General features: G+C 54.9%; 1 protein-coding gene and 1 long non-coding RNA gene across 2 annotated transcripts in view; one reads left to right on the top strand and one right to left on the bottom strand.

Moving 5' to 3' along the window:
- The window catches only part of LOC144946975 (protein phosphatase 1L-like), a 47,528-nt gene extending 27,762 nt beyond the window's left edge, over positions 1-19,766 (bottom strand). Inside the window, exons 1-2 of the mRNA XM_078876056.1 lie at positions 18,095-19,766; positions 14,175-14,598 (exon numbers count right to left, since the gene is read on the bottom strand). Of these exons, the coding sequence (XP_078732182.1) occupies positions 14,175-14,598; positions 18,095-18,619 (949 nt within the window). The 5' untranslated portion in view covers positions 18,620-19,766. The remainder of the gene's footprint in view (positions 1-14,174; positions 14,599-18,094) is intronic.
- Positions 7,824-11,683, top strand: LOC144946976 (uncharacterized). Its single transcript, XR_013639961.1, has 3 exons — positions 7,824-8,227; positions 9,617-9,767; positions 11,086-11,683. It is a non-coding gene; the product is annotated as an uncharacterized LOC144946976 (long non-coding RNA).
- Positions 19,767-24,075: the final 4,309 nt, after the last annotated feature.

Raw genomic sequence — 24,075 nt, 5'->3', positions numbered from 1 at the left:
GCATTTGTGAATGCACTACGGGATGAAGATCTCCCCGCACGGCGTGTGACCATACTTCACCACGCGGGTCGGCGTGCACAGCAGCGATGGGAGGCCCAGGACTGGCTCAGCTATCACTCGCCGCCGACAAAACAGCAGTGCCGTGGCCAGGAGTTCAACTCGGGTCACTGGGTTCGTAGTGCCGTGTGCCAGCTACTGCCTCACCACGCTGCCCCAGCAATGAGAACCGTGACTCTCTTGCAGGAGGTTCCTGCACTCGGATGTTTGGCCAATTCGATGAATGAGTGTCTGGCTGGTTGGAGGAAATTGCAGGATCTGAAGAAAATCACGTACACCAGGAGTTAACACTCGAAGCGCCACACAGAGAGATTCAAGAAACGATTCCAGTACTGCAACCTAGCGGGCCAATCCTACAATAGCTGGTGTTCCAAGCTGTCTCCCGTGTAGGTACCAACCAGACTCAGGCCTGCTTAGCTTATGAGATCTGATACATTCAGGGCGATTTGGTCTCAGGCTAGAATACGAACCAACAGGGCACCGATAAACTCTGTGGGCAGCCCTGAGCCAGCAGTGGAAATTCCACACTTCCATGGCAGCGACCAGTCTTTCCACAGATGTGTTTTCTTCCTTTCTAGCGGTCTAACCGCAGTGCCTCTCGATCGAATGTATTGAACACGTGTGCGGACAGATAGCGTTACAGCGATCGATTGTGTTTCAATAGCTCTCTGTCAATACGCGCCGACCTCTGACCCCATTAAGGCACGATTTTATTTCATTAAAAAAACGAGGAGAGGGTCGTTAATGATTTATGACATCGATCTTGAGTTAAAAAAAAATCGCCACGATCTTAGACTGTTCTGTGGCACGACAAATCGTTTGGTGATGCTGCGTTGGCAGTGGCTTCACACGCACCAATGTGCTATGAAACAGGGCCGTGGCCCGAAACGTCGCCTCTTATATATTTTATATACAGACTGGAATTATAGGGAAACATAACTCATACGTATGTTTTTGTGTCTGCAGGCCCAAGATGTCTCTGAGGAAGGAAGAACGAGCCCAGCGAATCTTCCTCGTAGGAAATCGGAGTGAGAGGGAGGATCGCTGTTGAGTTTAACAGAGCGCATCCAGACCGCGAGCCAACAACACGGAGCTGTGTCTGCAAACCTGTTGCAAAGTTTAGGGAAACGGGCTCCATGCGAGACAAACCACGCAGTGTCCCTTCGAGGAGTTGCGTGTCAGGAACAACGGTGGACACGCTGAGCACGTGTTGTGAATAGAAGCGTTCGTATTGCCATGTTGTATGATTTTGCTTGTGATTCCAGACTTATGGGACAGCCTGTACATCGGTGCCCTTTTAGGGCGGTGTCAGCGACGAACGTGTCGAGGTCTTTGTAGAACAGCACAGCAATGTTGGTGAGAGAGAGAGAGACGGCTCATTTGGGGCAGCGGCTCCAGGCTACGAAGAGGGCGCGAGTGGCCAAGTGCCCTTTGCACTCACAACAACAAAGACCCCCACCGCCCACATAGCCCCCCCCGGCAGACTGTGACGGTGGCTGTTAGCAAGCACCTATTAAGGTCGTCACGGCGCAAGCGGTGACGGGAAGTCGGCCCCACGCCCATCCGCCTTCGGCTCCCCACAGTGCCGATGTTTACACACCGCTCCAGGTACTTGGTGAAGGCGGAGTCGACCTAGGGGAGGCCCGTGACCGGCTCAGCCGCTCGTCACTGATGTCGACCCGTTGGTGGGAATCGAACTCGGATCAACGGGTTCGTAGTGCATTGCGCTAATCGCCGCGACACCGCTCCCCCCAACACACACACACAGGAAGGTGTACACACACACGCGCGCTGGCGAGACTCTGCGAGCCAGACATTGTGAATGTAACACAAAGGGACAATCTGGGGAGCGCTCCCCCACCACCACTCCCCACATCCTTCCCCCTGCACCCCTCCCCGCTGTCCCCGTGTAAATGTGAGGGATTTGTCGGGGGGCTGCCGAGGTCAACTCGCACACAAGAGCCGAGGGGAGGGGGGTGGGGTGGGGTGGCACAGACTGTGCATGACAATTAGCCCGCGCATTCAATTAGACAATTTGTCAACTCGTTCTTAGCGCGCCGCTCGCTCGCTGCGCACGACGGATTCACGGCAGTGCGAGTGGAGGTTCACTTTCGCGACGTTTTCTCCCGGCATCAACCACCGCCGCCTTTTGTGAATGGACATTTGAGCAAAAGTGCTTCGATTTTACCTGCGACCTGGTTTTTTTTTTCTTTTGTGAAGTCGAGTGGCGAATGTGACAACGAGCTTCAGAGCTCATCGGATTCCTCCACTCTGAATAAATGCAGGTGTCTCAAAACATGTTAACACTTATATAAGACTATCGTTTTTAAATGGGAAAAGAACGGATAATACACTGTAACATGATAACTAATATATGTTAATAGCTTCAAAAAGTCAAAGAGTGTCCACTCGTTCGCCTTGAATGTCAACGCGTGCCCGGAATCTTCTCCAGGTGGTCTCCAGAGCTCGGAGGCACATTTCTCGTGGTATCGTTGCAAATTCTCGGAAGCGTTCACATTTCTTTGAGCACCCTGTATTCTGACTCTGAAGTGGCACTGCGGTCAGACGGTCCCGCCCGCGATATTGAATGTTCGCCAGTTTTGGCTTCAATCGGATGTTGACTCGGCCCATCACCTCTCTGGGCTGATAAAGTATGTACCAATTTGTGCGAAGTCACCAGGGCTCATATGGGGCTGCCATCTCTGAGGTACAAAACAGCGCGACACATCGTGGGAGAAGAATATATCTCACGAAGCCGGACAATGGGAAACACGTGCGTCGAACGCATCGTCAGAGTGGTGAATAATTATTAATATCATTAAGCAACTGACAAATAAAATAGTCTTATTACATTTTTACTTAAAGCTTTCGTGACTGCAGGAATTAATATTCTTTGGGTTTTTCGGCAAAGCCACGTAGATAGAAAAATAATTTTAAAAATATCACGTTTCAATCGCTGCCTCAGCAGCTCTCCCGCTATACTTTTTCACCTGATGACGATTGCTTGTGTTGCGATCGAAACGTCGTGATATTGTATTACTTTTGATTAATTTTCTATCTACGTGGCTTTACCGAAATACCCAAAGAATATAAATAGGATTATTAAAGTCCTCGGAGCGCTGGCTGATTTCCCAAGAAAGTAGCTACCTCACAAATAGGACGATCCTGGGAAAGCCATCACAGGTGGCAACCCTCCCAACATAGGAATGTGGAATTTCCACCAAGGGCTCAGGGCCATCAGCTATCCATGCCGCTGCCGCCGCTCATCGTGAGCGGGAAGCAGTGACGCGGCCAGGTTGTTGGCATCGTGTTGACGCGGGATTCGCTATCGAGCGCACAGCGCGGTGTTCTTGCGATGCGGCGTTGATCTCGGATGTATTCCCTGGAGCTCCGGGCACGGCTCGCGGCGAGCGTTTTCATTGCCTCGGATAAAAGACTCGCCCTGTCCACGCGCATCGATCCGTCTCGACCTCATTGCCAGAAGACCGCACTCAGCACTGTGCAATTTGGTGTAAACACATGGAAAACATACGGTGACGCATGCACAAAGATCTCCCGCATAGCCTCAACGGACTGTTGGGGCAAGTGCTGTTGGCGAGTAGCACCTTCGAAGGGGTGGGTGGCCACCACCATACCTAAGCCGCCTTTGTCTCCCCACCGCACCAGGTACTCATTTGAGGCCGAGTCGACCTAGGTGAGGGCCACTACCGGTTCAGATAATCGTCACCGGTGTTGGCCGTGAGCGGGAATCGAACCCGCGTCACCCGGGTCACCAGGTTCGTAGCGCAGCACGCTAACCGCTACACTACTATTATAGACACACACTCACACACGAGTACGATTACATAACCAAATTCGAAGTGGCTTCCCTCTTAAAAGAAACCTGGGGTGGCACTCAACTCCATTATCGCACCCATGAACCGGTGTTGGTGGGAACTCCACGTTCCTACGGCAGGGACAAGTACATGGCAGTGCTGGTTGTTTCAACCCCTGATGGGACGGGCGCACGAGTCCGGCTCCCGACTGCCATTTGAACTCACGACCTCCGACGCGCGCGAGCGCCGTTTGTGAACTGGGACGGCTTCGAGTTACACGCGGGAGCGTACGGTGGGGGGGAACACCCACAAAGACAAAGACCCCCCGTATAGCCTTAACAGTCTGTTGTGGCAAGTGCTGTGAGCGAGCACCTGCGAAGGTCGGAACGGCACGCGAGGGGGTGGGTTGCCAGCACCACGCCCGGCCGCCTTTGTCTCCCCAGTGGCGATGTTTACTAGACACCGCACCAGGTACTCAATTTGAGGCTGAGTCGGCCTAGGGGAGGCCCAGGACCGGTTCAAATAATCGTCACCAACTTGCTGTGCTTTAGCCACCCGGCGCTCCGCTCGTTGTTGTGAGCGTCGCTCCTCCACCCTCCGTTGTTGCTGGAGGGCGACTGCCTCCAACTGCCCAGCAGCGTCCTTCACGAGCCTCCTCCACAGAGGCCGATCTTGACACCGCTGGTACCAGTCATCGGCAAGTCCACTCAGCTCCACGTCCTCCTGTACCACATCACTCCATCTCTTCTCTAGCCCGTGCCGCGCCCGTTTAGCCCCCTCGATCCGGCCGAACAAAAGCTGTTTAGGCATGCGGTGGCTGGGCATGCGGGCTACATGACCCAGCCAAAGCAGCCTTGCCTGCTGGAGTAGCTCACCGATGGGACTTTGCCCAGATCTTTCAAGGATTTGTGAGCTCCTCACACAACCCAGCCTGGTTAAACCCAGGATGGATCGTAGGCAGGCCAGCCTAAATGTTTCCAACCGGCGAAGATGCTCCATTAGGGGGGTCCACGTTTTGCAAGCGTAGAGAAGGGAGGGAATGACTGTGGCTGAGAAGACTTGAAGCTTCGTGCGGAGCGACAGACCAGGTAGCTTCCACACAGTGTTACGCAACCGATGGAAAGATATTTCCGCTCGACTGGTTCGGAGTGAGACCTCTGCTGTTAAACCGGAGCCGGTCATAAGCACACTGCTCAGGTATGCAAAACTCTCCACTCTCTCCACCACTGCCCCATCACCGATACACAGATACAGATCCCCCGTATAGCCTTAACAGACTGTAGGGGCAAGTGCTGTTAGCGAGCACCTATGAAGGCCGGAACGGTACACGAGGGGGTGGGTGGCCAGCACCACGCCCGACCGCCTTTGTCTCCCTAGTGGCGATATTTACACACCACACCAGGTACTCATTTGAGGCTGAGTCGACCTAGGAGAGGCCCAGGACCGGTTCAGATAATCGTCACTGGCGGTGTTGGCCGTGAGCGGGAATCGAACCCGGGTCGCCAGGTTCATAGCGCAGCGCGCTAACCGCTGCACTACCGCTCCCCACATCACCGATACACACACGTACACACACACCTACCCACAGACCTACCAACACGTACACACACACACCTACCCACACACCTACACACACACCTACCCACACGTACACACACACCTACCCACACGTACACACACACACCTATACACACACGTGCACACACACCGCAGCAGCAGCAGCAGGCACAGAGGGAGGTGATATTCACGGTGGCGCGGCGCGGGCAGTTGGAAGCCAACGTGGAACGCCGACGGCCCCAACGGCAGACGGTGGCCAAATAATCCCAAACAAATCAAAGCCCTCGGCGTGCCGGTCGCTCTACACCAGGGCTCAGCAACCAATATCACAATAGAGCAACAAGACGAGGGTTTGTGGTTTTTAGATTTTTGTAACAACTGCAAAAAAAACTCCCTCCTCGATATATAAAGAAACAAATCCCCCGCAATGCAGTTTGGTGGTGACTAGGAGACGGTGGTGCCGCGTCCTTAGTCAACACCACGTGGCCAAGCAGCCCCCCCGGAGAGAGGCGCACGCGTGCCGCCAGGGCCCTGGGCGAGGCCGCCGGCGTTCCTCTGCGTCTCGCGGCCACGCGGAGACGGCGGCCACGCGGACGGGGAGGGGGGGTCGTTGTGTGCCGCCCTTCCCTGTTCCCAGCGCCACCACACGGAGAGCCCTGCCCCTGCCCCTCCTCCTCCTCCTCCTGCCCCTGCCCCTCCTCCTCCTGCTCCTGCCCCTCCTCCTCCTCCTGCTCCTGCCCCTCCTCCTCCTGCTCCTACTCTTGCTGCTCCTGTTGCTGCTCCTTTTCCCTCCGCGCTGACCCCAATTCTGGCAACGTCCACGCCACAACCTCTCCCCTAACCCCCCCCCCCTAAACACCCCCCCCCCGCAACCATCCCCTAAACCCCCCCCCGCCCCCCACATGGTGGCTGAGGGCCAACACGGCACCGAGGCCGAGTTCAAGCCCGAGCCGCGCGTGAGTCGGCCCGGTGCTGGACAGTGTCCGCCCCCCCCCCTCCTCCTCCTCGCCCACCGCCTGCAGGAACGACGTGCGGTCACAATGGATGTGTGTTGGACTTCTTTCGCACCGTACGTGGCCAACCGTGCTCATCGCAGTCGAGGGGGAAGGGCACTTAATTGGAGGTCAAGCCGGGCTTGAGAAGCCATCATCATCAGCCAGGGCCAATCCACTGCTGCATGAAGGAATCCATAGAGCCGACGCCATCTCTCACAACGACCGCACGTTGCAATAATCCACATCGCACGCGGCTTTATCGCCCCGTGTCCTGGATGGACGCGTTCAGGCACGTTCCGTTTCTTGGCTGCCAATCTGGCATTGTTCTGGACCATAGGACTTAGCAGTCTGCATGCTATGTATTATATGATACGTGTGTGTGTATATATATCAATCAGATAATGTACCCATTTTTCAGATGATTGGCATTCGGCAAACCGCTTTTCTTCTCATTGGGCTCTCAACTGAATTTAAATAAGAGACATTACTCTCAAGATGTCATTACGATAGTCCTGCAACAATAGCCTGTGCATTGATACGGCGATTGCCGGAATACATCGGCACCTCGAACTCTGCAGCAGCAGCAGCGTGCGACTGTGATCATCCGGAACGGACCGCACAACGCACAACGACGGAGTCGTCACTGGAGCGACAACCCACTCAGCCACTGCTCCTGGCGCGGTGATCTGGGCTTGAACACCTCAATCTGAAATTGTCGTTGTCGCACTGCAGCTACTTCAGCAGTCAGTACAGAAAAAGAAGAAGACGACGTGGTGGTGGGGGAGGTGGGGGGGGGGCGCCGGGGGGGACCTCCCGCCCACTAGCAGTAGCCAGCTCTGCGTGGCAGAAGGCGACTCAGCACCGGACCTGCCGGCGGGCATCCCTCTGCCCGCAGGGCGCAACGAGTGCTCTGTGTGCGATGCCTACGGAGTCATGTTTACTGTCCTCGCTTCAGGACGCTGTGCGCTGCCCCGCGGGTTTTTTTAGAGGGAATTCCACTGAGGAGCGTCTGGCTTGTAGGAGAACAACTCCCACGCAAACGAGGGGAGCCGAACGGATGGAATCAACGATCCGCTTCTGTGACTCAACCTCTTGGCTTACCTCTCAGCTCAAGTCTGCAAGGCCCAGTATTAACCAGGCAGCGTCCCATCCGAGTCCTAGCCAGGCTCAACAGCCGCTTCGCTTGCGGAGATCCGACCAGAACGGGCTCTTTCAGGGTGCTTCTGTCAAAAGGGCGACCGCTCTTAACGGCGAACTTGAAAAACATTTCTATATCCTCGCCATGTTTTGTACCGCACGGCGGCAACGATTTCCTGGACCAAAGCGAACGGCAGTGAATGAAGCGATGAATCGTATTTAAATAAATAATTACCCCCCCCCCCCCACAATGGAAGCCCCGCGCATATTTGTCTTGTGTCTGTCTTTGTTGGGGGCTTAAACGCGTGTAGGAACACGCGACCCAGAAGCGCCGGGAACATTCCTTCCACCGCAGCTCCACAGAACGCGTCTCATCAGGCCGTCTGATCTGCGGCGCAGCGCACGCACGCACCGCCGATTTGGCACCGCCGATTTGGCACCGCCTCGTGCCAGCGTCGCACCCGCGTACGCCGGGGCCCGGTGACGGTCGTGAGGTCCAGGCGTCCCGCGACCCAGCGGCCGGTGACGTCCCACCGAGGCGCTGTCCGTCTCGTTCCCGGGGGAGCGAGGCGCGGGTCCCGTTGCTGTTGTGGAGATGAGGACGGGACTTGGGAATGATTCGGTGGCGGCATTGCGGGTCAAGGAACACTCAAGTAGAACAGAAATGTAAGACGTAATCCTCACTGTACACAAACAGACACTGCTGAAGAGCGAGAGAGAGAGAGAGAGCTGCTACTGTATTTTTATACTCGGCACAGCAGGAACCAGTGAAAACACTTGGCCGTTATAAATAGAGCCCTCTGCGTTTCACTGCACACAACGCTGCCTCCAGAGAACCCAGCACTCCCGCCACGACATACCTCACGTGTGAGCAGAACGGGTAATCTGGGTACAAGCTAGGTTACGGGTAATCTGGGTACAAGCTAGGCACTGAAAACTCAGTCATCCAAGGGGATTACTCGTATCTAACTTGGGTGATCCGATTAAAGTAGTTTGTAACTTGCAACGCGCTACTCGCCAACTCCGGATATAGGATCACATCGTGAAATCCAAAGCAGAGAGACGTTGTTGCTGGTGGACGCTCTGGGAAGAGAGGCGCTGTTTAAATCGCGCAGCTCACCCTCCCGTCGTGCCCGCGAGCACTCTTCCCTCCACAACAGCACCGGGCTCTGTAAGAGCGGCACTTTGATTGAACAGGCCACGAACCTTGCTGATGGCACTCAGAGAAGTCAAAACCGGTCCGAGGATCTCCCCTTTTTGAACCAATCCTGCTGGATCATTGTTCCCATAGGCCCCATACACTAATGAGGACTAAAACTAAAAAATTAAATTTGTTCATGAAACAGATCCAGCTCGTTTTGCTGATTTATCATTAAGAGCCAGCTCTCTGCATGCTGCGTCTCGGTGCAGAAAATGCAAGGCGCGACACGACCCACGTTCCGCACGGGAATTCCGGACGCTTCTGTGGCTAACGGCAGACTGCACCCCTCAAATGAATAATACAAATTGAGAAAGAGTCTTGAATGTGTCACTCATAACCGGGCGGTGGTGGTGGTGGCGGCGGTGGTGGTGGTGGCGGCGGTGGTGGTGGTGGCGGTGGTGGTGGTGGTGGTGGTGGCGGTGGTGGTGGTGGCTGTGCACGTGGCCTGGAATCCTCGAGCGCTTTGGAGGCAGCGAGGGTTGGTGGTTCGCACGCAGATGGTGTGAAACTCCCTTCCACCGGGGTGTCGAGGAGGTGCCGTCCCCTGACTCGCCAGGAGAATGCAGTACAGCAAGTGGGCCAATGTCACCTGTCCCTTCTATGTGGGGTAAAGTGTTTCCCCCTCACAGGCGTGAGTTTTCTCTGGGTGCTCCGGTTGTCTCCGACACATATAAACATTCATTCGTTGGTTGAGAAGATTTTAATATACAGAGGACTGCAGAGCTTGGGAAATTTTTGGCACCGCTCACCGCCTGGCTACAACCCGGATTGTCTGTGGTTCCTCGGTGATTGTGAGATGCAATCTGCATGACCGACAATGCCGAAAAAAACTAAACGTTCTCATTACATTTCAGGCTTCTTGGAGATGGCGGTGACTTGGGTACGACTTCACTCAGCTGTGGATTGACCACGGATGATGATGATGATGAACGAGTCTAGGGCGACGCTAATCTGCAGTTTACAACCATGAGCCAGAGGCAGGAATGTCACATTCCTACGGCAAGGGTGAGTGTATCCATAAAGTAACCGCTCGGGTTGCCGCCCCTAATATTTCAAACAAAAAACGGGGCGTGATAATTTTGATATGCAACTGATGAAATCTGGGACTTTTCATGCCTGGGGAAGATTCACAGATTTCCCAGGACAGCAGCTGCCTCAACAATAGGACGATGCCGGGGAAACCCCAAGACTGGTGGCAACTCGTGATAGCCACCGCTGACTCCCGCACAAAGTGGTATCGATTTTGTGGACCCCCTTGATGGATGATGGGCTGAGTCGACCCCTGGCTGGGATTTGAACTCGCAACTCACCAGCAGCCGGCCACACGCCCCAATCACTTGCACCACTGAGTCATGAATCCCTCACCAACGCCATCAACAGCCATGCTCACTCCGCTGCTGGAGAAGCGAACCATCCAACCGGCGGTGACCGGGTTCTACAAGCTCCGACTCTCGTTACGAATCCCGGTCTCCGTATTCCGCCGTAAGGAAAATACAACTCCACTGCTGGATGGAGGCCTACCCGAGTCGCCACCGTCTGCCACAACCGCTCGACGTAGCATCCCCCCGTACGAGCCCATTGCTTGCGATTGAGGTCGCCGTAAAATCCCTACTTGTGCCCAAGACGTCCCGTTTGTTATTTTGGTTGTTGAATATATACATATGTATTTTCGATTGGAATTAAATCCGCAAGCTTAAAGGAGGTATTTTGCTCGAAGCTACCAGCACCCTATTTTCATAAGCGCCGCTCCTGGAATTACATTGCAAACACGCTGGGTTCTGGAGGTAAAAAAGGAAAAAAACCCACTTGGGCTTCCCTCACTGATGCATGAGGAGCGAGGTAAAACACTTTCTCTGGTTATTAACTGATAACGGAGGCTCGGGGGGGGGGTAAAGAGGGGGGGGGGGAGAGCGCGTTGCACCACAGCCCCCACGCTAAATGTTTTTTGTTTCGTCATGAAAGCCGCGCGCCCTCCCGAGATCTCCCCGCCGATGGAGGGAACGAGCGCTAGCGGGCTCCTCGCCCCGTCACATGAAGGACGCCCTGTGGCACTTTTGCGATTTGCGCGTCCGCCAGTTCGCGCGCGATCTCCACGTGGATTATTCACCCGGGAGCTCGAATCACCGCTCCATCGACGCGGTGTCCATCCCGTGCGGAGAGGGTTTCCACATTTGGCTGCCGCTCGGGTCCTCAGCCTCGCATTGTGTCCTGCCCACAAGCGTCCACAATTGTTGCGTTCTTAATAGCTAATGGGTCTGCAACTCCCGTTCGATTTCCAACCAATCGGTCCCCCCCTTGCCGTCTCTCGTTGTAATCCATCCAGGAATTCATCTCTCAACGCTTCTCTGCACACTTTGCTCCGTTTTCTCTGCCGATGCTCACCTTTCCGATCCAAATGTCACAGCAGGGCTTAAACGCCGACTGCACTCGCACACGCTTCCGCTATGCACATTAATTAATCATAACCCAACCGTTTTAATCTGTGCCCCCACCGATAAGCTGACACCTGTTGCAGGGACTTTGAGAAAACATTCCGGTGTTGTGAATTGTTTAGTGTCTTGGCTCAAAGTACACGGCTAGGATAGCTGCGGCCTGGAAAGGTCATTCAGGGTCATCGCCGCTGTGGGCCACACGGCAACAGCACGAAACAGCCGGAGGACGGAGCGGACGGAGCGGACGGAGTTGATGCTGCAGTCGTCGGGAGGAATCATCACCATCACAGTGCAACGGCTACGTGGAGACGACTGTCAAGCAATCTTTGGGAAGAATCCGACGGAAGGGATCACGGTTTGGAGGACAAACGGTGAGATCCAGCAGATTCGCAGGCGACAGGGCAGCATTGTCTATGGGGGGGGGGGGGGCGGCACCTTTTTGGTTACGAAGCCAAAAGCGAAGCGGCAGAAGATTTGGGAATTAAAATAAAACTCCAAGTAATGCGGGTCTCGAGGAGAGAACGCTGAGAGAGTCCTTGCCTGCGGTCGTGGGCGAGGAGATACAATCGGTGAAAGAGTTGAGCTGTTTGGGTAGCCAAGTCACATTCGACTGGCGGCATTCTCGAACAATCTCAACGAGGATTGGAATGGCTCGAGAGGAATGCCTTCAGAAGGAAAAAAAGCGGCTTTTTTTTTTACTAAATGCTTTGATGCCAAAATTCTAAGGCAACACTTAATGGAAATACTTCCTTCACTAATCGGTTTGTATCAATCCCTGAAATGAAATAAAATTTAATACCGCGGACTAAATTACTTTTCTCTTAGATTGTTTTTTGCTCAAAGCTACATTGTTTTTTTTATTAGGTAAGATAAACCCGGGGACTGTTTTGACCTCGCTGAGCCTCATCAGCAACAAAGCGGAGGCACCCGCAGCAAACAGCCGCGACGACGTTCATTCTAATACATGTTGCCTTCCCTGCCCTGTGTGCGTCCGTCCGCGCACGAACGAACCACTTACACCACCGGATTATATCGCCGAAGTTGCGATAACCGTCTCCTGTCCACTGACACCACCGGAGCTCTCTCCCTCCCACAGTCGGCGTGGCCACCGTCTGTGTCAGCGCCGCCGGGCGATGCGACGAGGCTCGCGGCACCCCAGCCACCACCCCGCCGGGCACCCCCCGGCGCACGACGAGGGGGCGATCCGCGATGTCTTTACCCCCCCCACCCCAAAACCACCCCTCCTTCGCACCGCCGCTCGGTGGACACCCGCGGCAACGCTCGTCCACCCCGCCACTCTGCCCTCTCTGCCCTCTCGCCCGTGACAGTTGCAACATCCCAAATGGACGCCGTTGCTCTCCGATGACTTTTTGCTCCGTGCCACTCGGCGACGAATGGTTTGGCAGCAACAAAAAACACCTCGCCGGAGAAGAAGAATTCTGGCCCCTGCTCAAGTGAGCACTCGGGCAGCCGCTCTAATAAAACCTCTCGCACCTCCGATTCGCGCGGTTGGCTACGTGCGGTGCGGAACAAGTTCAAGGTACACACGCACTGATGCGTACGTACACAACGCGAGCCGTGCTGGTCCGGCTCGCGTTGTGTGCCGTGACGCTGACGTCGCGCGCGACTTGCGTCTTCGAGACTCAAGCGGGTGCCGCGGTGCTCGAGTTGCGTATCGACCGCGTGACGTCACTAGTCCCGCCCCTGGCCCTGCTTGACCCCGAGCCAAATTCCGATGTCGCCTCTGCGAAGCCGACATAGCGCGGCTCGGCTTCGTCTCTCTCGGGGTCGGTAAAAACGCCAGTGGAAAATCCGCCTGTGCTGCGCTGGCGTGGCTCGGATGTGCAAGTGGAAAAGGGGGGTACGATTGTGCCCATTGGGTGGCCCTGAGATCGTGGTGGAAATTCCACATTACAATAGCAAATGTCAAGTGTATCCATGGCACGTGCTCCGCTCATTCGTAATTACTTTACTGGACCCGGAGGGATGAAGGGCAGGCTTGTCACCTGCGGTACAAAATATACCGCGGAGAACTGCACATGAGTGCGTCGTGTTGAGTGGCCCATCGCCATCATTACGCGGGAAGCCTCAGATTTCTCGCGACAGCGGGCTGCCTCAAACAAGGGGGGCGATCCTGGGAAGATTGAGGACAGAGGCGGCAAGCACCCAGTCGATGGGGCTCGTTCGCATCCCAGCTGGGTTGCGAACTCCAGGTCTCTCCCGCGCGACACCTCGCCGGCTGGCGGATCTCGACCGACAAACCGAACGTTCGTGAGGGCTTCCGCGGATTTTCACTTGACCTTTGAAGTTACAGCCGCGCTGATGATAAACTCCCTCTGCAGCACGAAAGAGCACGGCATTGTTCGAGCGGCCGCGCGTTTGGGGAGAGTGGCGGCACACCCACAGAATTGGCATAAACAAAACAAAAATGAATGCTTTATACTGTACAGTACCAATGTGGTCATCGGTCATTCAGCTGTAGACAAAGACAATGAGGAACTGCCAAGTAGATGACGTAACAGGGGAAGACATCAACTCAGCCATGGAGAATAGATAATGATGGTGGTAATGGATGATTATTATAGATTAAATATGACGAGAGGTAAAGTGGGAACAAGTGGGTTAGATAACAAACACGACAGCCTGTAGCTATCGCTCTCGCTGTTGAAGGAGTAAGTGGCACGTGCGCAGGACACGCGGCTCAAACGGCGGCAAAGGGGCAGCTGGGGCGGCAAGCACTTTCAGTCCACCGAGGGGATTGATCGATGGTGCGTGATGGATGTATCACTACGACGTGGGGAGGCCATCATCTAGCAGCGAACAGACCATGGCCCATCACGATGACGACGATGACGCTGAGCGAGAAATGTGATTTCCGTTTAAAACAAAGCATCCAACCAGAATGTTGAATGTCTCGCGCCGCCGCGGAATCGAACGGGGACCCCGTCTCGCGGAGCGGGCCCAGAGTGGCGCGTCCTACCGGACTCGTCCTGGCTCGCCGCCTGGTGCGCCAGCAGCTCCGTCTCCGTGGCGAGGACCTCCTCGAGCGCCAGCTCGCGCACGCGGGACGCCGCGAGCTCGCGCGCGGGGCGCCCCGCCCCCCGGGCCTTCGCGCCCCGGCGCCGGTGGCGGTCGCCGTCGCCGCCCGGGGCCCTCGCCGACGTCCCGCCGGCCGCGAGGGCCGCCGCGGGCGAGGTCCCTCCTCCCTTGGACGGCGCCGCCGCCGCTGGGGCTGATGAGAGCGACGAGAGCGACGAGAGTGACGACGACGTCGACGACGGAGGGGGGGGCGGGGCCCTCGGAAGAGCCCGGGGGGCGGCCGGCGGCGCGGTGCCGACCCTCTCCTCCAGCAGCCGTCGGCGGAGGCCTTGGGTCAGCCGCTTGAGAGAGAAGTCTGCGGCGAACTGAACATGAACGGTCGTCGTTATCACTCGCGGCCGAGGTGACGATTCGCTTGATCTACCCACGAGCGCCTTGCCGAGGCTCAAGACTCTTTGTAAACGCGGCCGGTCCTCTGCTATTTAGCGATGTTTTTGGGCAATTACGTCGATGAGCGGTAGTTTCCCCTAAAATATACTCGCCAGGCTTGCCCCTGCTTGGCTTCCCACCTGTGATGAGGCCGGGCACGTACAGGGACATTTGGCGACGAAAAAGCAAACGGTAGAGACTCGAAGTAGCGTGTTCACCGCTCGTTGCAGAGGTTCACAGTTCGAATCCAGCGGTCGCCCTGGTTAATACTGGGCGTGTATTAGCGATAACAACGCCCACGCGCCATCCGATTCACAGCGGGCATAAAAGATCCCCCCGACGACATTCGCAAGAGTAGGCAAACCGTGTGCAGGCGTCAGGGTCCGAATTTGCCAAATTCAAAAGTTACACCGCACATCACTCAATTGGGATCGCACACACACACAGCGCTGATCGTCGCCTCAGGCCACTCGTGCGAATGAGACTCTGTGCTGATCTCTTGGAGTGCTCACCTGCTTAAACAACATCAACTTGAACTCATACAACAGATCTCAACATCAAAGTGTTTCTTGTGGTCAATTCCTCTGATGATGATTCCTTCCTTCTGCCAGTCCTGAGCTGTTGCACAGTTAAAACCCAGCCTCAAAGATCCATTCTTACAGTCTCATCATCATCATCACCAGTACCGTCTTGCTTTAAGTCTTCCCCTTTAGGTCTTCCCCTCGGTTGCCAACCCACACAGACATTGCCACCCCAATGTCTGCGTGGGTAGCCTGCCCCTTCTCCATCCAGAACACGTGTCCCGCTCATTGCAACCTCCTCCTCTTGGTTTGGCACACAGCAGCCTGGTGCACAAATGTCTGTGGGTCTCTGTGCGAGTCTATAGGTCTCTATGTGACTCTGTAGGTCTCTAGGTATCTAAGAGTGGATGGTGAGGGACTGTCAGGGCAGGTCTATGGGTCTCTGTGTGAGTCTACAGGTCCCTATGTGACTCTGTAGGTCTCTAGGTATCTAAGAGTGGATAGTGGGGGACTGTCAGGGCAGATCTTTGGGTCTCTGTGTGAGTCTATATGTCTCTATGTGACTCTGTAGGTCTCTAGGTATCTAAGAGTGGATGGTGGGGGACTGTCAGGGCAGATCTATGGGTCTCTGTGTGAGTTTATAGGTCCCTATGTGACTCTGTAGGTCTCTAGGTATCTAAGAGTGGATGGTGGGGGACTGTCAGGGCAGATCTATGGGTCTCTGTGTGAGTCTACAGGTCCCTATGTGACTCTGTAGGTCTCTAGGTATCTAAGAGTGGATGGTGGGGGACTGTCAGGGCAGATCTATGGGTCTCTGTGTGAGTCTATAGGTTCTGAGACGTTCTACCATTGCTATGGCCGGATGCAGTCTAGGACCGTAAGAGCACAGTGGTGACCTCACGCAATGTGGTACCTGATTTATTGCTGAGTCGGCCCTTGACCGGGATTTAAACTTTTAACTTTCCGATAGTCGGTCAGGTGCGCGCTAACCACGGTGCCAACCAGCTGGAACACGCGAGGAAAGCCTGCAACAATATTTACGGTGGCTGCCAAACAAAACGCAACGGAATTGTACACGCCGTTTCCATCCTGCTTTGAATAAACACCTCATTCGAAACCCAAACATTGCACCTCCTAGCTTGGACATTCGTCCGTGACCACTCGTGTACTGTATGCTGGACTTCTTTCACACCGCACGTAGACAATCGTGCTAATCGGAGGTGCGATGACACCGGTGGTGTTACCATCAAACGCATCAGAACATCGACGGTCCGATGTGCACATCTCCTTCAAATACGTCAAACGAAAGAGGCAAGCCACAGCAGTGCGACCGTGCCCACCACGCCCCCCGCACGAGCTCTGGACCAGACAGAATCGTGAGCCGCTGCAGGAGAGGGAACAGCAGAACTACACGAACTCTCCTTTCCCTCCTAAAGCCCTCTCGTCGTGGCGAGCAGGAGACCTCGACAGTGGTGGCATCGACCTCCTGGGTAATGTTGCTGCCACACGCAAGAATAGAATATTGAGATTCTCGGGAGAGATCATGTCACGGACATGTACAGTGTTAAATTGAACACGCGTGTACACACTCGCCCAAGGTATTGGATGGAAGAGATGACGTAGATCGACTGTACTGTGCGTAGGTAAAAGTAAAGATAAAGGCGCAGGTATAAAATGGCTTTCTCTTGCCCCTGCTGGAGGAAAGGCCTTCCCTAGAGGGAGCTTCAAGCAGCCACTCTAGATGGCAATTTGGCCTACTCTTCCACGCTGTCCAGATGTGTTGGAAGAGGTGGGGACACCCACAAATGTCTCCACCACATGCGACCTCCCCATCGACTGTGGTAAACCAAATTTAACAGCTGCTTGATGGACAGACACGGAGGGAAGAGAGACGCGGGAGAGAGAGAGACGCGGAGGGAAGAGAGACGCGGGAGAGAGAGAGACACGGAGGGGAGAGAGACGCGGGAGAGAGAGAGACACGGAGGGAAGAGAGACACGGAGGGAAGAGAGACACGGAGGGAAGAGAGACGCGGGAGAGAGAGAGACACGGAGGGAAGAGAGACACGGAGGGAAGAGAGACACGGAGGGAAGAGAGACACGGAGAGAGAGAGACACGGAGGGAAGAGAGACGCGGGAGAGAGAGAGACACGGAGGGGAGAGAGACGCGGGAGAGAGAGAGACACGGAGGGAAGAGAGACACGGAGAGAGAGAGACACGGAGGGGAAATAAACACGGAGGGGTTGACGTGACTTGCACGATTTTTTACATTTCCAGACCGGGAGATAAAACGGGCCATGTCTGGATTACAGGTCCCGAGTGCTAACAACACCACTGTAGCATCCCATTCTATATAGCAATAAGTATTTACATCGTTAACCAGGAAACCTTCACTGGTTCTCAATATATTTTTATATATACAAGGTTTTTTTTAAATCTGGGTTCCTTCCTGAAAGATAATCCAATATCATATGGTCAAGTATTGAAAAACAGAGCACTCTTGAAAATTTGTTTTTCGAGTCAGTGAGCCTTTGTAAATTATTATAGCTCGAAATTCATTCATTCATTGTGCCTGGGCAAGCTTCTGCTGGTATGGAAGTGATAAACAATTGGCAAGCGTTATCCCACTGGAGCCAGTGTGTCCATCACAAGGTCATTCTAGGACAACTGAAATTGTTACAAACTTTGTAGTTGCCCTATAATATTGCTCGGTCGTCTGCATGTTAGCAAAATTTGGTGAGTACATTTCGCTTCGTACACAATGCGAGTACACGTTAGTCAATCGACTTCAAATGTCACGACAGTGCGCTTTGTGTCGACGAGCATCACAAATTAAAATTAAAAAGAGCACACACGAACTTGCGAATGCTGCCGCATGCCAACACAGCAGGATGGCCGTACGACGGCTCCTCACCTCTCCTCCGTGGCCGTCAAAGATGCAAAATATTCCAGGGTGAGTGCGGTTGTCCCAATCTTCAAGCGCGCGCATTTTAGGGTCTGAAGGTCCTCGATCACCAGCAGCAGCAGCCCTTCGACCAAGTCCCCTTAGAGCAAATGCGGAGGCCGCTTTGCTGTTCCATTTCGCCACCTCCACAAACTCAGGCCCTCCGCCAGGTATCATCCCTGGGCGGCCAGCCTGAGCCATGTAGCCTCCCGGCCCTTCCATGTCATCGGCAGCATCTGAGATGTCACCACCACCACCGTCAGCAGCAGCAGCACCGCCAGCACCGGCCCTGGCACCAGGCAGTTCTCCTCCACCCAGGAACCGAGCAGCGCCACGCCCAGCCGTGCCGCTCCCGGCAGAGACCAGGGTTCGAACCCGGGTCCCAGGAGATCCGAGGTAGGACCAGAAGGCCAGGCAGAGGCAGGCGAGGAGCAGCGACGCGGGCCGCAGGAGGATAAAGCGGACGGCGCGGCCGCAGAGAGAGCACAGCCCCATGGTGGCGAGGGCGATCGTCTGGATGTGAGAGGGCTGTCGTCTGGCTGAATGAGCCACTGAGTCGACCTACTGCCTACACCTCAACACAACCATCACGACGTTTGCTGCACGTACGCTAAGGCAAGCGATGGCAGTGCGGTCCCAATGACAATGAACTATTATAAGTTAATCGCGTGCTCTATGCAGACTACATATATACATAATACAATGCTAAATCGTGTCCGATTCGCTGCTCAAATTCTCGAACAAATTCAAATGAGACCGTCTTGTGTATTGACAATTCGTATAGTAACACTGCACTGCGATTCGCTACACGGGTTTACATGCAATTATCAATGCGCACAGTAATGCAACTAATGCACAAGCACGTCGCCTGCTGTTGTTCGATAATTTGACGGGATGACACTTGTACCGAGATGATAACACACCATATAATCTGGGTGTATGGATTGGCCCCTACCTACGACGCCGTCAAACGGCTCGGCAAGCCCACACCATCATATATGCAATCCGCCTCGCGCGATTTGCAAGCTACACTTACCATTATACTTTATCGGTGTCGGTTTTAAATATAGTGCTCTCTATATATACACCGGCACACGTAATATAATGTTCAATGGTGTAGCTACCCACCCCTTGATATCGCAGCAGTAAAGATCAAATTGTCAGCAGAGAGCGCCCGTTGACGACCGCGCACAATGCAGACCGCGAGCTATCAATTCGTGAATTATTCAAGCAGATACCCGCACGTACGAGAGTAAACATACCACGCTCGCACACACAACCCACCCACCGCCGTACGCCCGACGTTCAGACCAAGGTCGCTATCAGCGCCACTCGCTCCCGACATCCGAGCGCGCCTGGACGCTCCAGCAGCTCGCGCGACGTGTGTTGTGAGTCGTATTGACCGTGTGGCAATCCCGCAAAGTGCTGCGCGCCACGCCGCGCTGCGTGCTGCGTGCACACGACCCGTGCGTGCGCCTTGCCGGCAGGCTGCGCTGGGCGCCGCTGTGGGGGCAGCAGCAGCAGCACTGCGGCAGCACGGAAACCACACACAGTGCGGAGGGGAGGAGCAGAGGCTGTGCGTGTGTGTGCGCTGTGTGTGTGTGCGCTGTGTGTGTGCGCCCTGTGCTCTCTCTGTGTGTGTGTGTGCGCTGTGTGTGTGTATGCGCGCTCTGTGTGATTGTGTTGGTGCGCTCTGTGTGTGTGTATGCGCGCTCTGTGTGTGTGTATGCGCGCTGCGTGTGCTCTGTGTGTGTGTTGTATGCGCTCTGTGTGTTTGTGCTGTGTGATTGTGTGTGTGTGCTCTATGTGCATATGAGCGCTGTGCGTGTGTGTGCGCTGATGAAAGAGGGATGCGTGTCCCGTGTGTGTGTGCTCTGTGTGTGTGTGTGTCCGGTGTGTGTGTGTCCCTTGTGTGTGTGCTCTGTGTGTGTGTCCGGTGTGTGCGTGTGATGTGGGGAGCGGTGGTGCAGTGGTTAGCGCGCTGCGCTACGCTCACGACCAACAGCAGTGAACGAGCACTCGGACCGGTCCCTGGGCCTCCCCGAGGACAAAGGCAGCCGGGCGCGGCGCTGGCCACCCACCCGCTCGCGGCGCCTCCATAATGTCGTCTCTGACAGCACTTGGCCCAACAGTGCGTTCCAGGCTATACGGGGGATCTTTGTCTGTGTGCCGCTATCGAGCGTCCCTGCTGTGGGAATCTGTCTTAAGGATGCCTCCCTGAAAGGGACGCTTGCTCTACCAAGCAGAGTTACCAGTCCAGGTCTGTACATCGATATAATGTTGGTGCTGTACCGCATCCCACAACACCAGCTGACGGGCGCCTCTCTCTCTCTCTTAAAGGTGTCCAATGCTTGCGTGGTGGGGTTTGATGGATCTCGACAGCATTGGTCTCTGTCTCAAGGATGCACCGTGCATTATGCGTCTTTTTCTTAAGGGTGCCGCTCTCTTAAAGGTGCATTGTGTATCACACGAGTATATGTGCGTCTGTCTTTCGGCGACATCTTCCTGTATCCGCACAACACGCGGTCTAATAACATTGACGTTTGCCTTGAGGGCTAAGCATGCTTGAGCCTGCAGCGTTAGACTGCACTCCTATGCTCCCACGACTAATGCTGCCCATCTTTCACTGACCGGTGTGGTGAAGTATGGTCAAACAGCCCCCGTAGCCGACACGGCGTAGCAGTGAATTGACCAAGAACTGGACATGATCCTTATCGAGTGTCTGGACTTCTCTCGACACGGTGCACAGCCCACGGCGCCTCCGTCTGCAAGGCGCGCGGTGCCTCCTCCTCCTCTCGCCACGAGCGTCTCAAGGCGGCCTCCCTGCAAGGCGCACTGCAGGACGACGACTACTGCGAGTGGACAGGATCTCCCTTTCAACTAGAATTCCCTGTCACCGGGGAATTCTAGTATCCGCGGGTTCTGTGGTAGCCACACAAACTCCTGTTAACTCGCGGGGCTATTTCGATTAAACGCAGTTTTCCCCCTAAATGATACCGTGGGTAATTATCGGATCAGGCGATGTTCGTCTCTTGCATGACTACAGATATGAGGGGTTCTATAGCATTCGCGTCTGGCGAGAGGGAACACCCCTTGCTGCTCTATGAAGCGTGCCGCTTTAGAGGCGACGAGTGGTCTTTATGCTGCGAGTTTAGGTGTGTCAGTATTAAAGGTGAGTATGAAAATGTTGCAGTTCCTGAAGCCGCACGTCTTTCTCACATTATTATCAGCCGTGCTGCTGACGTCTTAAGGCTACGCCGTGTCTGTGATGTTATCAGTGACCCCATTCTTAATGGTCTCTTTAAAACAAACACAAAAATCCCCATCTGTTGTTCGCCTGCACTGAGCGTCTTAAAGGCGCACGTCTCCCACTGCTCGGTGTGCCTTTGAAATGTGAATCACTTGTCGGGCTGTCTTCCATAAGAGTGAACTACACCTGCCGCTACATGGCGTGTCACTCTTAAGGGTATTCTATGGTTCTTTCGGTAACGGCACGGAGATAGAAAACATAATAATAATAAATAAAAATAAAGTGATTAAAAATATCACGATCGAAACGTCGTGATATTTATTATATATGTTTCTATCTACGTGACTTTACTGAAAGAACCATAGAATATGAGTTCCTGCAGTCACGAAAGTTTCAAGTCAAAATTTACTCCGAAGGAGTTGAAGTTTTCGTGACTGCAAGGGTCCATACTCTTTGGTTTTTTGTGACTTTACCGAAAAAAACAAAGTATTACTCTGAAGGGCTGCGCCATTTCTTACAATGACGGGTTCCTCTCTGTCTCAAGAGCGCCCTCTGCCTGGCAATATTAGCAGTGTCGTCTCCCAGGAGGGCAGTGTCTCCCAGCAGTGTCTCCCAGCAGGGCAGTATCTCCCAGCAGTGTCTCCCAGCAGGGCAGTGTCTCCCAGCAATGTCTCCCAGCAGGGCAGTGTCTCCCATCAGTGTCTCCTAGCAGGGCAGTGTCTCCCATCAGTGTCTCCTAGCAGGGCAGTGTCTCCCATCAGTGTCTCCTAGCAGGGCAGTGTCTCCCATCAGTGTCTCCTAGCAGGGCAGTGTCTCCCATCAGTGTCTCCCAGCAGGGCAGTGTCTCCCATCAGTGTCTCCTAGCAGGGCAGTGTCTCCCAGCAGTGTCGTCTCCCAGCAGGGCAGTGTCTCCCAGCAGTGTCTCCCAGCAGGGCAGTGTCTCCCATCAGTGTCTCCCAGCAGGGCAGTGTCTCCCATCAGTGTCTCCTAGCAGGGCAGTGTCTCCCAGCAGTGTCTCCCAGCAGTGTCGTCTCCCAGCAGGGCAGTGTCTCCCATCAGGGCAGTGTCTCCCATCAGTGTCTCCCATCAGTGTCTCCCAGCAGGGCAGTGTCTCCCAGCAGTGTCTCCCAACAGGGCAGTGTCTCCCAGCAGTGTCTCCCAGCAGTGTCTCCCAGCAGGGCAGTGTCTCCCATAAGGGCAGTGTCTCCCATAAGGGCAGTGTCTCCCAGCAGTGTCTCCCAGCAGTGTCTCCCAGCAGTGTCTCCCAGCAGGGCAGTGTCTCCCAGCAGGGCAGTGTCTCCCAGCAGGGCAGTGTCTCCCAGCAATGTCTCCCATCAGGGCAGTGTCTCCCATAAGGGCAGTGTCTCCCAGCAGTGTCGTCTCCCAGGAGGGCAGTGTCTCCCAGGAGGGCAGTGTCTCCCAGCAGGGCAGTGTCTCCCAGCAATGTCTCCCATCAGGGCAGTGTCTCCCATAAGGGCAGTGTCTCCCAGCAGTGTCTCCCAGCAGTGTCTCCCAGCAGGGCAGTGTCTCCCAGCAGGGCAGTGTCTCCCAGCAATGTCTCCCATCAGGGCAGTGTCTCCCATCAGGGCAGTGTCTCCCAGCAGTGTCGTCTCCCAGGAGGGCAGTGTCTCCCAGGAGGGCAGTGTCTCCCAGCAGGGCAGTGTCTCCCAGCAGTGTCTCCCAGCAGTGTCTCCCAGCAGTGTCTCCCAGCAGGGCAGTGTCTCCCAGCAGGGCAGTGTCTCCCAGCAGTGTCTCCCAGCAGTGTCTCCCATCAGGGCAGTGTCTCCCAGCAGTGTCTCCCAGCAGTGTCTCCCAGCAGGGCAGTGTCTCCCAGCAGGGCAGTGTCTCCCAGCAGTGTCTCCCAGCAGTGTCTCCCAGCAGGGCAGTGTCTCCCAGCAGTGTCTCCCAGCAGTGTCTCCCAACAGGGCAGTGTCTCCCAGCAGTGTCTCCCAGCAGGGCAGTGTCTCCCAGCAGTGTCTCCCAGCAGTGTCTCCCATCAGGGCAGTGTCTCCCAGCAGGGCAATGTCTTCCAGCAGTGTCTCCCAGCAGTGTCTCCCATCAGGGCAGTGTCTCCCAGCAGGGCAGTGTCTCCCAGCAGTGTCTCCCAGCAGTGTCTCCCAGCGGAGCAGTGTCTCTCAGCAGAGGAGTGTCTGGTCTTGATGTGAAGGGAGCGGTGTCTCCCAACGGAGTTTTCCAGCTCTAACGGGGGTCCCCTGTTTTAAAGATGTCTCTTAAAGGGACCCTGTGCTTCTACGATAGGCATCCCTCTTCAGGATGGATGTCTCGTTTGTTTGTTTTCAGAGGAAACTTCGCTTGTATCTTTGAGCTTCTGTTTGTTCATCACATCAGGGAGAAAGTAATGCAGTTTTTGTAAAAATAAAATGATTTTTTGTGCCTGGAAATCGAGACCGTTTTGGGACAAACTGGTTTATTGTTTTGTTACTTTGCGCCTTTTAGATTTTCTTTCCCCCGAATGTCTTGCCAATGGTGCCATGTGCGCCACGTTACGAGTCGAATAATCCATTCAGATCACTCGAAGAGCAGATGTATCAATAACCTCGTGTTCAAGAACGTCCCGCGGAAGTGTATATCACAGAGCTCTATCGGTACATCTGAAATCCCTGAAAGCCACCCCCTTGTCCACACTGGGGGGCGGTGGGAGCAGCACCCTCCCACACACCCAGCTGTCGACTGACAATCA

Source organism: Lampetra fluviatilis, chromosome 43, assembly GCF_964198595.1.
Source record: "Lampetra fluviatilis chromosome 43, kcLamFluv1.1, whole genome shotgun sequence".
NCBI lineage: Eukaryota > Metazoa > Chordata > Hyperoartia > Petromyzontiformes > Petromyzontidae > Lampetra > Lampetra fluviatilis.
This window is presented reverse-complemented; position numbering and strand designations above follow the sequence as displayed.